Raw genomic sequence first — 16,789 nt, 5'->3', positions numbered from 1 at the left:
CCTAATAGTCCCCAAATCCTGCAGGTCCCCCCATCTAGGTCAGAACTCATTAAGTCTGCCTGCTGGCGAGCGAGGGGGAAAACTGCAAGTTTGGAAAGTGCGCGGTGCGGATGGATGAATGAAAAACTGTGGCAAGGTCACGTTTACTTGAAGACGCTTTACTTCGTCAGTTTTCCTCTCTGGAATTGTTTAGTAACGTGCAATTGTTCCAATATAAACTTAAACTTTATTTACAATGTATGTTCTCTTATGAAGGGCATATTCAAGCACTATCACACAAGCAGGAGTGCTGTGATTTGACCGCGGGTGAAATTACATTTAAACAGCTCAATAAACACATAATTAATATTAATGAATGCAAAATTACACAACTCCGCTTCTGTTTGCGAAAGAAAACACGGGAATGACGCAAACACACGCTGTAAAAAAAAACAATAATAAAATAAAATCGGTAACATTTACAGTAAAATACCAGCAGCTGTGGTTGCCAGAACTTTACTGTAAAATGTATGGTGCCATCATTTTAGGTTTTACAAACTTAACTTAAATTTACAGTAAAAAAAAAAACGTATTTCATTAACTGATATAATGTTAATATACCAACCCACTGAAGTACTAATATCAGTTTTGTGCCATTGAAATGCACTGACAATCGCCAAAAACAGGTGGTGATGAGAAAGTCACATGACGAAAGCTCATCACAAACAGCTTTTCCATAAGCCGAGGAGGGAAATACTTCTGTATATATGTAGAAGGTGCACAGTGTCATTCACTCAAAACACTAAACACCATCATGGTAACATATGATACTGAAAGAATGCAAGAAACATTCATTTAACAACATTAGATTTAAGATAAAACCTAAAAAAAAGATAAAAGAAGTGTCATGTGTCACTGTCAATTCTGATAGTGTCAGTTTACGGGTTTTCACTGTAAATTACTTGTTCTTTTTCACTTCTGTAATTTTAACAGTATTTCACTGTAAATTATATGAAATGTAATCATAATTATTCACCGTTTATAGTATGGAAACTTACTGTTAAAACAGTTAACGGGTTTTTACTGTAGCATTTTTACAGTCTTTTACTGTTAAAATCACGATCATTTTTTACAGCGCAGGCAAACAGTGAAACTTCCTAATGTTGTTATAATAAATAGCACAACTAGGCCCTATTGGGAAGCTCGACCAATCAAATTACCGGAACTAACTGTTATACATTAATCTATTTGAAACTCTTAGAAACTCAAATTGAGTTAGTAATTATTACATATCTTTTGCTTTTGCTGTAATAAGTCTAGCCTGTCATCACTTTTAGAGTCAATTGTACACTCTTCTTCTTCTTTCTGTAGAATATTGAACCATAATTGTGTTATTTGTGTATAGATGTATTATTATTTCTATAAGTACTTTAAAATAATTAAATAATCACAGTAATATAAATAATTGATGCCTCTAAACGTCCCAAAGATGATATGCATTACTGCAAATCATTTAGCCACAGAGATTCCAATTGACAACATTCATATTTTTTTTTTGCTTCAGAATGACTTTAATAGTGCAATCCGAGCAAAACATCACCACTCGTGTCTCCCCTGTAAGAGTAACGCCAGGAAAATCAATCATAGTGTGTCTTAAAAATGACATTGTTTTTGTCAATACAGTATGTTGAAAATTAAGGTAAATATGTTGCCACAACGAAGGTTAGTCCAATTTCACTTAAATTATGTAATGGTCTCAGATGTGCTTGCATTAGTGCTTATGTTGTGATATTTTCAGGAAGGTGTAACTTAATCCAAACACTCACAAAAGTCTCTGAATCATTCATATAAAACAGTAATGTGTTGCAATAATATTTTATAGGTTTAATCGATTTGCAATTGTTGTGTATGTTTAAACCGACTAATCCAAATGAGCTGAATTTGTCATTTTCTCCTTTTTTTTTCAGGAGTCACTGTATTCTTTAGCCCTAAAATGCCTGATAAGCCTTTCTACAATCATTCTTCTTGGGTTGATTATCATATATCATGCCAGGGAAATACAGGTAACTCAGAGCTGTTTACTGTGTCTTCACTTTACTGTCATGTTCATTTTGGTGCTTTTTCGCAGAAGGTTCTGCTGTCGTAAGAATCAGTGAGTTTTTAACACATTCTCTCCTCCAGACTAATGCTCAACACATTGTGCTTGAAATTATACTCATTACCATAGAATTACAGTCGGATTATCTTCAATAGCACTGAATCCTCTCTGTTTCTCACCGGCTTAATCGAATCATGCCATGAAATCCTGCCAGTGACTCGTTGACCTGGTTTAACAGTAGCCGTTCACAGCTTATTAGCCAGTTGAATAGACAATACTAGGTTGAATGGACATCTTTCCTAATAAGCTTGGACTTACTTTGAGTATTTTTGAATCTTCATAAAATCATTACAGAAATCTATTAGATCATAACATGAGATTCATAGTCTATTAACTGTGTTGACTCAGACTTGCAGTTCTCAACAGAAATGTCGTTTATAGATTAAGTATGGAGGCTTTCTGTACAATGTCTCTATATTGGTATTAGTAAGTGTCCAAATCTGCACTTAAGGCAGATTTTGCCCTTATTTGTTGAGAGAAAGAACTTGACTTGATGGTTATAATACTTGGAAAGCACTCAGTCCTATGACTTTGCATCAGTGAATTGTTGTATTACGGTATTACTGGTGAATTATATACAATTCAGCATCCATATCTCCATTGTAATGCAAAAGATGGCTTTTAGCTTGTGTTGGCCAGGATGAAATCATGTACATTTCTGAACAGCCCTCATGATGTTTCTTAAAATACTCTGCAGCCAAAGAAATGTAGCATCAAAGATTTATTTGATTTATTCCACTTCTCCACTTCACTTTCATATTCATTCTTTCAGGGTTCCCATGATCATAGAAAACCAGAACATTTCAGTGAACTGTGATTTGCAAGCCTTATTAAATTAATAAGCAAATTAATTAATATAAAATTAAGTAATAAAATCTTAAATGAACTAAATCGTAATTTATGTAACAGAAATCACTTTTTATGTGCATTATGTATCAAATATTAACCTAGTTTTCAAAAAGTTTTTTTTTTTTCAATTTATCATTATTTAATTTAACTTGCAAATAGAGACAAATATCTCATTCAAGTTGAATCAGACAGGCTTATTATGAAGTGAAACCATGTGTGGCTTTTCCAGTAGGGAAATATGACAGATATGATTTTCTTGTGGGATGGACAGATTAGTCCAAAGGATTTAATGTCAATTTCACATTGATTTACATATATTTTAGCAGTCAAGGATATTGCCTGGGTTTTGAATTTCATGGCTGTAAAAGCCTAATTTCAGCTTTTTGTTTTACTTAAAATAATATGTTTTTCTTAAAAAGAATTATATATGCATGTTTGCCTATTTTACACACCAGTATTTAAATACATTGCGTAATATTTAAGAAAAACACATTTTCTTGGTACAATGTACTGTTTAATTCTGTGAAGGATTAGGTCTAAGTTTTTTGGAAATTGCCCATTTATATTTTCATTTTGACCAAATAACAAATCTGAATTTCCCACCTTGTTCAAAGGTTAAAGACATTGCTTTAGACAGCTGTAGGCAAAATCAACAGACCAGCTAATGAGAAAATGTATTTTCTTGGCTTATGCTATCATACAAAAGTGGATATTTTAGGTTTGACTAATACTTGCGTTAATAGCAAAATATATAAATCAAGGATAAGGCCAAGGAGCACCAATAAGCTTGTACTGCCAGTAAGTACATAGTGCCAACAAGATCGTAGTGCTTTTGGCAGCACGGAGACATTAGTTAATAGTGTATGTGGTCAGAATGAAGGGGAAATAAGATTAGTCGTTTTTTTATTAGTCACCTGTTTCAGTTTGCAGCAACATTTTGGGCTGAAAATGACAATTTAATTTTAATTTTCACACCTTCATATACTTCCAAACCTATATTACTTTATTTTGTAGAACAAAACATGTATACAACTACTATCAAAGCTTAGTTGTGTATGTGTGTGTGTATACTGGAAAATTGTGCATCAAGACAAATCACACCAGGTTTGACATAAGATTTGACAGAAGTCATATGGACTACTTTTGTGGTGCTTTGTTGGCTCTTTTTGTCATTTTTGGAGTGTCGCATCATCCAACCCCATTCACTTTAATTGGAAAAGAACAGCATTAACATTCTTCAGAATATCTTTGTGTGTGTTCCACAGAGTGAATTATTGTAAAAGGTTGTGTTGCGCTAAAGTCAAACCAGTAGTGAGTCATTTGCCGTAATGTCGTTGACAATGACTAAAGCTGCAGAAGGCCACATGAGTTATGAAGCATTCTTCAAATTTGACTTGTGATGTTGCTCAATCAGCTGGTTTCTGTGGCGTGATCCAGTATGACTCCAGGGTTTTGATGCAATGGCAGATAAAACAAGAAGACGAAAAAAAACTGACCTTCAACAGGGACGGAAGAAACTTTGAATTTAGGTACTCAGCCTTGCCAAGAGCGCAGCTGATGATCAGCCATCCAGCAGAGATGTCAAAGAGCCTTGTTGAGATTTCCTCAGTGTGGCCATTGAGGTGAAGGCAATTAGGTGTTGTTGGCATAGCAGAGGAATGAGAAACCGTGCAATCTGATGACAACAAAACCAGACAATCTGCCTTAGATATAAAACATTCTGGTGACCGATGACCTCTGTTGCACTGATGAAAAAGCTGGACCTTTTCAACTCACTAGATAGGATCTTGTGTCTCTGTGTTAAAAAAGAAATAGTCAGCAGAAATGAAAATTCTGTCATTATTTACTATCACTCTTAACAGCCGGAGAATTGGGAAAATAATAAATAAATACAAATTAATACAGTTAAATGAAAATGAAAATTAATGAAACAATAAATCAATACATCTAAAATAAATTTTTTTAAATTTTATTTAAGGCTTTATGCACTTTATTTATACAATGATGATGCTCTATCCCCATTATTATTTAATTTTTTCTGTAAACCACAAAAAGAGAGGTTTAAATAGTCAGCAGAAATGAAAATTCTGTCATTATTTACTATCACTCTTAACAGCCGGAGAATTGGGAAAATAATAAATAAATACAAATTAATACAGTTAAATGAAAATGAAAATTAATTAAACAATAAATCAATACATCTAAAATAATTTTTTAAAATTTTATTTAAGGCTTTATGCACTTTATTTATACAATGATGATGCTCTATCCCCATTATTATTAAATTTTTTCTGTAAACCACAAAAAGAGAGGTTTGACAGAATGTTCAAGCTGCTCTTTTCCATGCAGTGGCTTTAGATGATGATTTACACAGCTTGTGCCAAACTCCACAAAAGTCTCCTCAGAAAGCTCAAAAAGTAATAGATGGTCTCTGCAACACCAAGCTCATGAGTTCAGTTCCCTCGGGCAATGCATGCACAGATACAACTTTTATCTTGAATGCAAAGTATGGATATTAAGTATATTTAAAACACATCAGTTATGACAAAAAATTTTGGGTGTACTGTCACTTTAATACAATATTGCTTCTGCTCTGCATACAAATAAGTGTGCATTATTGTTGATCAGATGTTTTAGAAATTAAATCAAATTACAACATAAAATTGTGACAGTTCAGTATATGGAAACACACATGGGTTTGTAATATGCATGCAAATTCCCCCTCCCCCCCAAAAAAAAGCCATTAAGAGCCCTGGCTCTGCAACCATAAATGCCTGAGCAGTTTTATTACTTTTCACACTGTTGAATTATAACGGCATGCATTCATGAGCCAGTTGCGCTCTCTGTAATATTTAGGGCCCACAAGTCTCCGAGGGACATCAATCATGGGAATGCTTTACCAGAGAAATGTGCCTCTCTGAAGGGACCAGGCGGGGGCCCTACGCATTACAAATACATGCACATCATCGCCATATTGATACGAAACATAAGTATTTCTTTTTTTTTTTTTAACCAATAACCTTCATTTGTACCAGCAGCTTATCAGTTGGCAATTTTTGTACCAGCAATTTATCACTTAACAATATGTTTGTTAGCTGCAGTTGAACCTCAAATCGCTTGTATTATGGGATGTCTAACACTTGGTAATGTCAGTGCATGTATAGGGCAGAGACGGGTGATGAGCGCATGCGAGCAGTGCTGATGCACTATATAGGATGTGAACTGCCTTTTCCTGTGACAACTAACTCTACCTGAGACGACTGCCGAGTGTCACGTATATCCCTCACCACTGACCCCTGAGTTTTCACTCAGCTGGATTACAGTTTAGAGATTATAAAATTCAAATATAAAATGTTAATCTAAGATGTCTGCTAATTTTATTTAATTGAATATTTAATTTAGCTTAATCTAATTGTTTAAATTACTGGACCATCTATATTGTAATTTAGCTCTTAGAAAATTCTAAAGTGTTATAATTTTAGACAAAACATTATAAAGATGATTTCACATATTAAAATATCTTTAAATAATTGTCATTTGAAGAAATTTAGTGTGCAAAAAAAAATGGAAAGGGATAGGATCAACAGTAATTTAATTTCCAGCGCATTTAGTCCATAGAAAATTAGAATAGAAAGATATCATTTCAGACAGAATATTATCAAAATAATTTGCAGTTATGACTTTTTTCAATTAAAAGTTTCACTCTTCCCTGGTTTACCAAAACATTTTACTACTATTCTTTGTAATGTTTTTGTAGATGGAATATAATATACAATTCCTTAATATTTAAATGTCTATTTCTGTACTGTAATTTATTCATAGAAAATTCATTATATCAGAAATTGTAATTTTAAACATTATAAACAAAAATAATTTCAAATATTCAAATTTCTTGAAATAATTGTTATATATATAAAAGGGGGATTCAAAAACCAATACAAGAAGAAAATACTATTCAAAAATAGTTGTTTAAAAGTAAGCAAGGCATGTATTTCTAGAGCATCTACACTGTAATTTAGATATTCTATCAGATATATTTTTGAATAGTATTTTCTTCTTGTATTGGTTTTTGAATCCCCATTTTAAGTAATATATAACAATTATTTCAAGAAATTTGAATATTTTAAATTTTTGGTTGATAATGTTATTTAAAATGATCATTTCTGATATAATGAATTTTCTTTATAAAAAAGGAATTGTAAATTCTATTCATTCTACAAAAACATTACAAAGAATAGTAGTAAAATGTTTTGGTAAACCAGGGAATGATGATATCATATCATCATCTCAGACAGAATATTATAGAAATAATTTACGACATTCTTCAATTTCAATTTTCACTCTTCCCTGATTTACCAAAACATTTTACTACTATTCTTTGTAATGTTTTTGTAGAAGGAATAGAATATACAATTCCTTTTAATTAACATTTTAATTTAATTAAAAATGTAATATTATTAAAATTGAATTTAATTTAATTTTGCATCTAAATCACTAGAGAAGAGAATTAAAGCGGTCACAGTTTTTTTCTCTGAGATAAGTTACATTATAGATGTTGTAAAATTAAACTAAGTTGTTTTACTACTTGAATTAATTTCATATGTGACAACCGTTGGCTTTAATGTTTCATGTATGTTTAATTTAAATTGCTAGAGAAAAGAGTTAAATTAGGTTACAGTTAATGTAATAATACAACAGCTGTCATTCTTTTTTGGTGGCGTTCAATTACACAAATGCAAACTCTAAAAGCATGCTGGTCCTCCTTCAAAGAAACGTGAAAGCTGAAAGCAACCTACAACTGAGGATTTACTTAGCAAAGTGGCCTCTTAGGACCCACTTTGATATCATAAATTAACCATTGCATTAATTTGTAATTGGGCTGAACCTCTCTACCTAATTCTCTAATGAGATTGAGCAATTTCTTTTCTTAGAGACAAGATATATGTTCCCATTCTTTACATTATACAGATTAAATATTGAGCCATGCTCCATTAGTTATATTGAGCTCTTCTGAAACCAGTAACCAATCCCTGCTGCCTACTAGACAGACGGAGAGCACAAAGACAGTCAACCTTTTGTCATTGCACTTGTCAAGGCGAGGCGAAAACAGGAGCACAAAGCAGCGAGCCCCATTTATACGGACATGTGTTTGATAGATTACTGTATTGTCGCTGTGTTTTACCAGAGTTCAGGTCTGGTAAAGCAACAGTGAGTGTGGCTGCTTCAGAAGAGCCATCGACGTTGTGTTGCGCTGATCAGTTTAGGCCGTATTTTATTGCGGTTTTCATTAATGCACATGCTCTGCCAAAGTCAGCCTTGCATCCATCATTCGGGCTGAGCTCTCTAATGAGGATGCCTGGGGTGATGGAGCTACTACCGCAAATCTACCTGCACTCTTTGATATAGCCATTTATATGCACTGTAAAAAATGACCGTGAATTTAACGGTAAAAGACTGTAAAAATGCTACAGTAAAAACCTGTTAAATGGTTAACGGTAAATTCCCCTACTATATACAGTGAAAAACTGTATTGGACATTACATGTATTGGACATTAATTTGACGGTAGTATACCGTTTTTTGGAAGTGAAAAAGACCGTATAATTTATAGTGAATAACCGTAAATTGACATTCCCAGAATTCCCTCTGTTACATTTCAAATTTTATGTTTTTTTGTTGAAATAACTGTTTCTTCTTAGTTTTTTCTTATCAGTTTTGTATATTAGGGTTGTGTGTTACACCTAATGTTGTTAAATGAATGTTTATTGCATTATTTCAGTTTCATGTGTGTTACCATGATAGTGTTTGGTGTTTAATGTTCATTACATATTTTAAAGATTAAATTGTTCAGTTCAGCCATACAATTTCTATTTCTGTACTGTAATTTATTCATTGAAAATTCATTATATCAGAAATTATAATTTTAAACATAACATTATAAACAAAAATAATTTTCAATAATTTAAAATATTCAAATTTCTTGAAATAATTGTTATCTATTACTTAAAAGGGGGATTTAAAACCAATACAAGAAAAAAAATATTTAAAAATAGTTGTTTAAAAATAAGCAAGGCCTGTTGTCTGTGTTTTAACGAAACAAACACAAGAATGATATTTATTAATTGACATTTATTTCCTATATGCGCTAAACAATATTTACCTGCATTATATTTGAATGTAACACTTTAATACAGTATGTAAAAAAATGACATGAATATTTTTGAGTAAATATGCAAGCGAGTCATTGAATTCAATCAGTTCAAACAGTTCAAACATATCATGCAAATGAATCAAACTCACCAAGTCTAATGCAACTCTAAATTGCTATAAAAAATTAAATCACTGAATTGAGTTTCGATTTGATATATTGATTTGAAATGGACATGAATCAAACTTAATGCCTCTAATGCTGTTTTTGCTATAAAAAAAACTAAATAAAAAAATTAAATATATATTATAGATGTTAAGTTTAAATTCTAAGATATTATAAAAATAAATTATTATACATTGGTCATACTTTAAAATAATTGGCATTGAAGAAATTTAGTGTTTGAAATTTTTTAAATCCCTAGAAAAATACCAATCCATCTGACCAAAATGTTTTCTAGAATTATGCTGAAGCAAGCATTACTATTACCATTAATTATTATTGCTCATGCTAATGCTCAAGATTTAAAACCAATACAAGAAAAAAAATATTTAAAAATAGTTGTTTAAAAATAAGCAAGGCCTGTTGTCTGTGTTTTAACGAAACAAACACAAGAATGATATTTATTAATTGACATTTATTTCCTATATGCGCTAAACAATATTTACCTGCATTATATTTGAATGTAACACTTTAATACAGTATGTAAAAAAATGACATGAATATTTTTGAGTAAATATGCAAGCGAGTCATTGAATTCAATCAGTTCAAACAGTTCAAACATATCATGCAAATGAATCAAACTCACCAAGTCTAATGCAACTCTAAATTGCTATAAAAAATTAAATCACTGAATTGAGTTTCGAATTGATATATTGATTTGAAATGGACATGAATCAAACTTAATGCCTCTAATGCTGTTTTTGCTATAAAAAAAACTAAATTAAAAAATTAAATATATATTATAGATGTTAAGTTTAAATTCTAAGATATTATAAAAATAAATTATTATACATTGGTCATACTTTAAAATAATTGGCATTGAAGAAATTTAGTGTTTAAAATTTTTTAAATCCCTAGAAAAATACCAATCCATCTGACCAAAATGTTTTCTAGAATTATGCTAAAGCAAGCATTACTATTACCATTAATTATTATTGCTCATGCTAATGCTCAAGTTTAAATACTTAGGTATTAAAAAAACATCATAAACGATCATTTTCAACAATTGTCATACCTTAAAATAATTGGTATTGAAGAAATTAGGTGCTTGGTATTTTTTTTTTAAATACCATTCCATTTTACTAAAATTCTTCGTAAAGCTTTAGCTGAAGGCAAGAGATTTAATTTGCTCAGTTATTATCTGTGACCCTGGACCACAAAACCAGTCATAAGGGTCATTTTTTTCTGAAAGCTGAATAAATAGGCTTTCCATTGATGTATGGTTTGTTAGGATCGGACAATATTTGGCCGAGATACAACTATTTGAACATCTGGAATCTGAGGGTGCAAAAAAATCCAAATGAAAAGTCTGAATGAAGTTCTTAGCAATGCATATTACTAATCAAAAATTATGTTTTGATATATTTACGGTAGGAAATGTATAACATATCTTCATGGAACATGATCCTTTTAATATCCTAATGATTTTTGGCATAAAAGAAAAATCAATAATTCTGACCCATACAGTGTATTTTTGGCTATTGCTACAAATATACCCCAGCGACTTAAGACTGGTTTTGTGCTCCAGGGTCACATTTTTAGAATGATTTTTATCTATATTTTGCCCTTCTGCTTTGTCTTGGTTGAATGAGTTGCAGCAGTCATGCTCTCAGACTTGTTGAGGTTATCAGGTATGACCCTTAGCTGTTGTAACCAGGCCATTACACATCCAAATGAAAAGTCTGAATGAAGTTCTTAGCAATGCATATTACTAATCAAAAATTATGTTTTGATATATTTACGGTAGGAAATGTATAACATATCTTCATGGAACATGATCCTTTTAATATCCTAATGATTTTTGGCATAAAAGAAAAATCAATAATTCTGACCCATACAGTGTATTTTTGGCTATTGCTACAAATATACCCCAGCGACTTAAGACTGGTTTTGTGCTCCAGGGTCACATTTTTAGAATGATTTTCATCTATATTTTGCACTTCTGCTTTGTCTTGGTTGAATGAGTTGCAGCAGTCATGCTCTCAGACTTGTTGAGGTTATCAGGTACGACCCTTAGCTGTTGTAACCAGGCCATTACATGTGCACCTTCCCCATGTTGTCAAATTCAGCATTTTTCCATAACTACCCACTCAAGCACTCGGTAGGAATATTGGATGCTTGAAGGTGAAGCACCCTCGAGTATTGTATTGCAGGTCGTCCATTACCATAATTGGTTTTACCTACCACGTAGGTTTCCTTACATAATCCATTCTAAATGTTTAATTGCTCCGTTTTGAAGCTAGTAAGTTGAAAGCGGTGCTTTCGTGACATGTTTTGCTCATATACACAAAATTAAAGCTTCATGCTTATCATCTTTTGTGCAGGCTATGTGGTTTGTTGGTGGTTGTTGTTGTTGCTAAGCTTTGAGTAAGATAGCGTCTGTCACCGTTCGGAAAGCCAGCTTGTGTTTCGCTGTCTAAGTTACACTCGCACGGAAAGTCGAACAGCAGCCTAAACTAACAGACGGGCTGGTTAATGTTACAGCATCTCTGGCAATTGTCAGGCCTTTTAGGACACTTGATGTGTCTTATCTGCTCTAAGATCTCCCTTTCTTCTGGTCTTACGATTTCTGTCATGAGTCAGTGTAGACGGGAATGATTAGGTTTGATTATTTTACCCGTAAGGCCTGATTTTATTTTTGGGAGAATCCCATGTTTTTGATGTTTTTTTTGGGGCTATGTTTGAATTAGAATATGTTGTAGGAGTATGTGATTTGTGTTCGCATGTGCGTCATATGAATATGACGGATTAGTGTCATATTTTGAGGTCGTATGATTCATGTGACTAATATGTGTAGGTGGTATACAAGGGTCTCAAATGAAAATGTTTATTTTGTCATTCCAGTCTATTGGCTAAAAAAAACCTTCTAAAATCTTTGAGGCATGAAGGATTTATTTTCTGTCCAAATGATTCAAGATTTATTTGATGGCTGCTAAAGCTAATCATTACTATCACCATTAATTATTATTGCTCAAATAAGGTTGGGCAAAATAGCTCAATATTTCCGTGTCACTATCTAAAAATATATGTATTTTCTATAATTAAATAATATTAATTCTATAATTTCTAAAACTTAAAACCTTTTTTCCAATCAGGTAAATCCATCATTTTAACTTTTAGGTACATTTAATATATTTAATGTAAAAAAGTAAAATACTATAAAAATGTAGTTAAATAATGAAGAATGATATTTAATCATTTTAATTTAGGCTCTTTATGCACTAATATGACACATATGACAATATGTACATATACATGATGCACTGAAATGGACAGCTTTGATAATGAACTGATGAATCTAACTTAACATATCGAATGCTCATTTTGCTATAAAACGAAATAAAAAAACAATTACATAAATGTTTTTAAAAATACATAGTCTATATATTATATAACAATTCTGAAAAATAATTTTAACAATTGTCATACCTGAAAATAATTGTCATTGAAGAAGTTTAGTGCTTAGAAAATTTAAAAACCCGAAAATACCAAGCCATTTGACTAAAATTCTTTGTAATTCATATGTAGGGATGATTGCAAAGCAAGCATTAATATTACCATTAATTATTGCTCATACTAAGGCTTTGCTTTTGAACTGACTGATGTACTGTAAATAAATCATACATAATGACTAATGCTGTTTTTGCTATAAAAACTAAATTAAATATATAAGTTTAATTCTAAAGTATTATAAAAAAAATTAAGCAAGGCTTTGCAAAATAGCTCAACATTTTTCAATCCCAATATTTTTCTGCCTATTTATGATATTCAGTATCTCAATATTTATGTATTTGCATTTTTTTCCCCCAATCAGGTAATCTATAATTTCATCTAGTAACAAAAGTAGAATGCTGTAAAAATTTAGTTTAATACTGTAAAGGTTTTTCACTAAAGAAGAATAATGTTTAATCATTTTAATTTAGGCCCTTTATGCACTAATATGATACTACATCAAATAAACAGCAATATTTAAATTGTTTTTTTTTCTTATATTAAAGTATTTTAGTAAATATAATCTAGGTAAATATTGCTGTTTATTTTATATATTGTCTCATTAGTGCATAATGAGCCTAAATAAAAACGAGCAATTATGCAAGCAAGCAATTATTATATTTATTTGAGCATATTCTCACCTTTGAATGGTTAGTCTGTTTCTTCAGGAGTTTAAATCTTGGAGGTTTTTAAACCAGAGGCTATGCAATGTTGTGGCATCTTGGAAAAATTGATCTGTACTGTGAGTGACGACACCAAGATGGCAGACGCGTCGACATGTGGAATGTGGAATCTACGAATACATATCTATGGTAGCAACAGCACAGCATTGTGCTAATAACTACTCCGAAGCCTTTAGCTACAGCATAGCAATGCACTGGAAGTCACTTCAACATATTTTTGTACGGTCAAGCAGCACTCAGATTTACTTAATGTTTTAATGCATTATCACTGAATATATGATCTGGGTTATTAATCTCATTTGCCTCCAGAAGTGGAGCTGTTTTTCTTAATGATGAATTTAGAGATTAGGAACTCAGTCTAAATCAAGGTTATTTGGCAGCGTGATGGTTTATATTATAACATTTCCATTTATCCTCTGCCAGGTTTCATGTCATTTGATTTATTCAAACATCTGCATCTTTGTCAGCCATATGATCCGGATACTGTGGATCCAACAGAGTAGATAACTGACCATAAATGTGATTGAACTGTCTAAACGTTTAGGTTTTATACGTGTGCTACTACATGAGGAGAAAACCACAGGACAGCACTGAAGCAGCATCTCAAAGCCTCAAGCGGGAGTCATATTAAAGAATAATTCGGTTATGCGCCACATAAACCCATTACTCGTGAAATAGCCCTGTGCTGTAAGAAGGCAGGAAAGCCGTTTCACATATCAGATCAGAGGTTTATCATTTGCACCTCGTCTCATATCAGATAGCCACAGTCTCGTTGGATAAAGTCTGTCAGCAGAAGCCTTTGAATTGTGCTGACTGCACCGTTCTGGTGAAATATCTCACGCTGATGTTGGCTGTCGGTACCTTGAGGTGATTGAATGCACAGAAGAAACCGCAGCTGATCGGCACAGAGCGTTTGGGAGGGCAGAGATCTGACGCTTGAGCACAACAGATGGCTTCCGGAAGTAAAATCTCATTCATTATCTCCACAGAGAAGTCGATTTTTAACAGCAACATTTATAAACCTTTCACGCCTCAAGACAAGCCTACTGTATCAAAATCGGTGTGATTTCAACTTTTTTAAGAATCCCTAGTGAAGAACTACACTACCCATAATGCTGAAAAGATATTGACCAATCAGAGATGTCGCTGTTGCTATGGAAACAGAAAGCACATTAATAGCACTCAAATGAAAAGGGTTTCTCTACACTCTCAAACCGCTTTCATATTCGTACACTTAAAGGGATAGTTCACCCAAAAATGAAAATTCTGTCATCATTTACTTGCCCTCATGTCGTTCCAAACCTGTATGAGTTGCTTTCTTATGTTGAACACAAAAGAAGATATTCTGAAGATTGCTGGTAATCAAACAGTTGGTGGTTGCCATTGACTTCCATAGTAGGAAAAAAAATACCATGGAAGTCAATGGCAACCACCAACTTTTGATTACCAGCAATCTTCAAAATATCTTCTTTTGAGTTCAACATACAGGTTTGGAACGACATGAGGGCGAGTAAATGATGACAGAATTTTTATTTTTGGGTGAACTATCCCTTTAAGAAAAATGGTTCTAAACAGTACCAGAAAAGGGTTCTTCAGCTTGTAACAATTGCAGAACCCTTTTTAGTGCTAAATAGAACCTTTTTTATAGGGTTCCATATAGAACCATGCTTTGAAAATGATATATAGGACCTTAATGGTGTTATAAATAACCTTTTTAATTATAGTTTTTCATTAATATTAGTATGTTAATATCATTAATATTAGTATTATTTGTTTATATTATTTATTCATATTGTTTTGTACCCCTCTATCTGCCTGGTCTTATGATATCTTGAAGTGTCTAGGGTTTTACATAAAATCAACAACAACGTGTCAATAAGGTACTTTTTTTTTAATGGTGTGAAATTGTAGCAAAAATGACAGTGTTCTGACAACAGTTATTAGCAGAATACATTAATGAATGACAATGGACATTGAACATAAATAAATACATAAAGTAAAACACAAAATAAGAGAAGAGGAGAGAAGTTTCCACAGACTGCACACACTTATATGTGACCAAAAACAAAACAAAAAAAGATAAGAACATGTTTGCTTGTAAACCAGTTACAATTTTAAAGTTAAATTTGTGTTTAAATTTAAGAATGAAATCGTTTACCTGTTAAGAGTGTGTTGACAGTCTGTGTAGTTGGATCACTGAACTCCAGAAAATCAAAAATGAGATGCTTTGTCAGTTACAGATTTGAAAAACAAAAGAGCGGGAATATAGAACCCTAAACTCTAACACAAAGAACCGTTTCATCATAAAAGGGTTCTTCAGAATGCTATGGTTCTAAATAAAACCATCTTTTTTTAGAGTGTACATATCTGAATATTCTTCGGTACATTTAAAATGTATTGTTTTTATAGAAACAAATCAATAAGTGACTATTGATATTTTACTGTTGTTTCTGAATAATTTACATGATTTTTCAGTGAGTAGTTCATTCAAGTGCTGGGTTGAAACCAAGTAGAAGACTGAATTAGGATTTTCTTTTAAAACCTGTACTCTAATAATCTTTGTTTTATTTACAACTTTGAAAAATCATTTTTACAGTATATATTATTAGAAAGTTGTTATAAAGACTGCAAAAATGTTTAAATTTTTTTTCCCTCCGGATAGCTGTTCATGGTGGACAACGCTGCAGACGACTGGAGGATAGCCATGACCTACGAGCGCATCTTCTTCATCTGTCTGGAGATCTTGGTGTGCGCCATACACCCCATCCCGGGCAACTACACCTTCACGTGGACGGCACGGCTAGCCTTTTCCTACGCACCGTCCAAGACGGACGCCGATGTGGATATCATCCTGTCCATTCCCATGTTTCTCCGTCTGTACCTCATTGCTCGTGTCATGCTGCTGCATAGCAAACTCTTCACCGATGCTTCGTCACGCAGTATCGGTGCCCTCAACAAGATAAACTTCAACACACGCTTTGTCATGAAGACCCTCATGACTATCTGTCCTGGGACAGTGCTGCTGGTGTTCACCATTTCTCTGTGGATCATCGCCGCCTGGACTGTGAGGGCGTGTGAAAGGTGGCCCGCTTTGTTGCTCTGACAGTAGATTATGGAAGTTAGTTTTGATGGGGAGATTTTTTGGAGGTCTTTAAGAAACACTTAAAATTGTATGAATATAATTATACTTTATATATACCTACAGTTATACAGAAGTAGTAAAATTTATTTGATTAATTCACAGTTACTAGTTAATTTT

The 16,789-nt window shown here is 32.6% G+C and overlaps 1 protein-coding gene across 1 annotated transcript in view; it reads left to right on the top strand.

Annotated features, from left to right (window-relative positions):
* Positions 1-16,789, top strand: part of LOC107555526 (small conductance calcium-activated potassium channel protein 2-like) — a 44,916-nt gene that overhangs the window by 752 nt on the left and 27,375 nt on the right. The window contains exons 2-3 of the mRNA XM_016238352.1: positions 1,947-2,042; positions 16,193-16,611. Coding sequence (XP_016093838.1) covers positions 1,947-2,042; positions 16,193-16,611 — 515 coding nt within the window. The remainder of the gene's footprint in view (positions 1-1,946; positions 2,043-16,192; positions 16,612-16,789) is intronic.

The sequence above is a fragment of the Sinocyclocheilus grahami genome, unplaced genomic scaffold (genome assembly GCF_001515645.1).
Source record: "Sinocyclocheilus grahami isolate Dianchi unplaced genomic scaffold, SAMN03320097.WGS_v1.1 scaffold536.1, whole genome shotgun sequence".
Taxonomy (NCBI): Eukaryota; Metazoa; Chordata; class Actinopteri; order Cypriniformes; family Cyprinidae; genus Sinocyclocheilus; species Sinocyclocheilus grahami.
The sequence above is the reverse complement of the archived record's forward strand: the minus strand, read 5'-3'. Positions and strand labels throughout refer to the sequence as shown.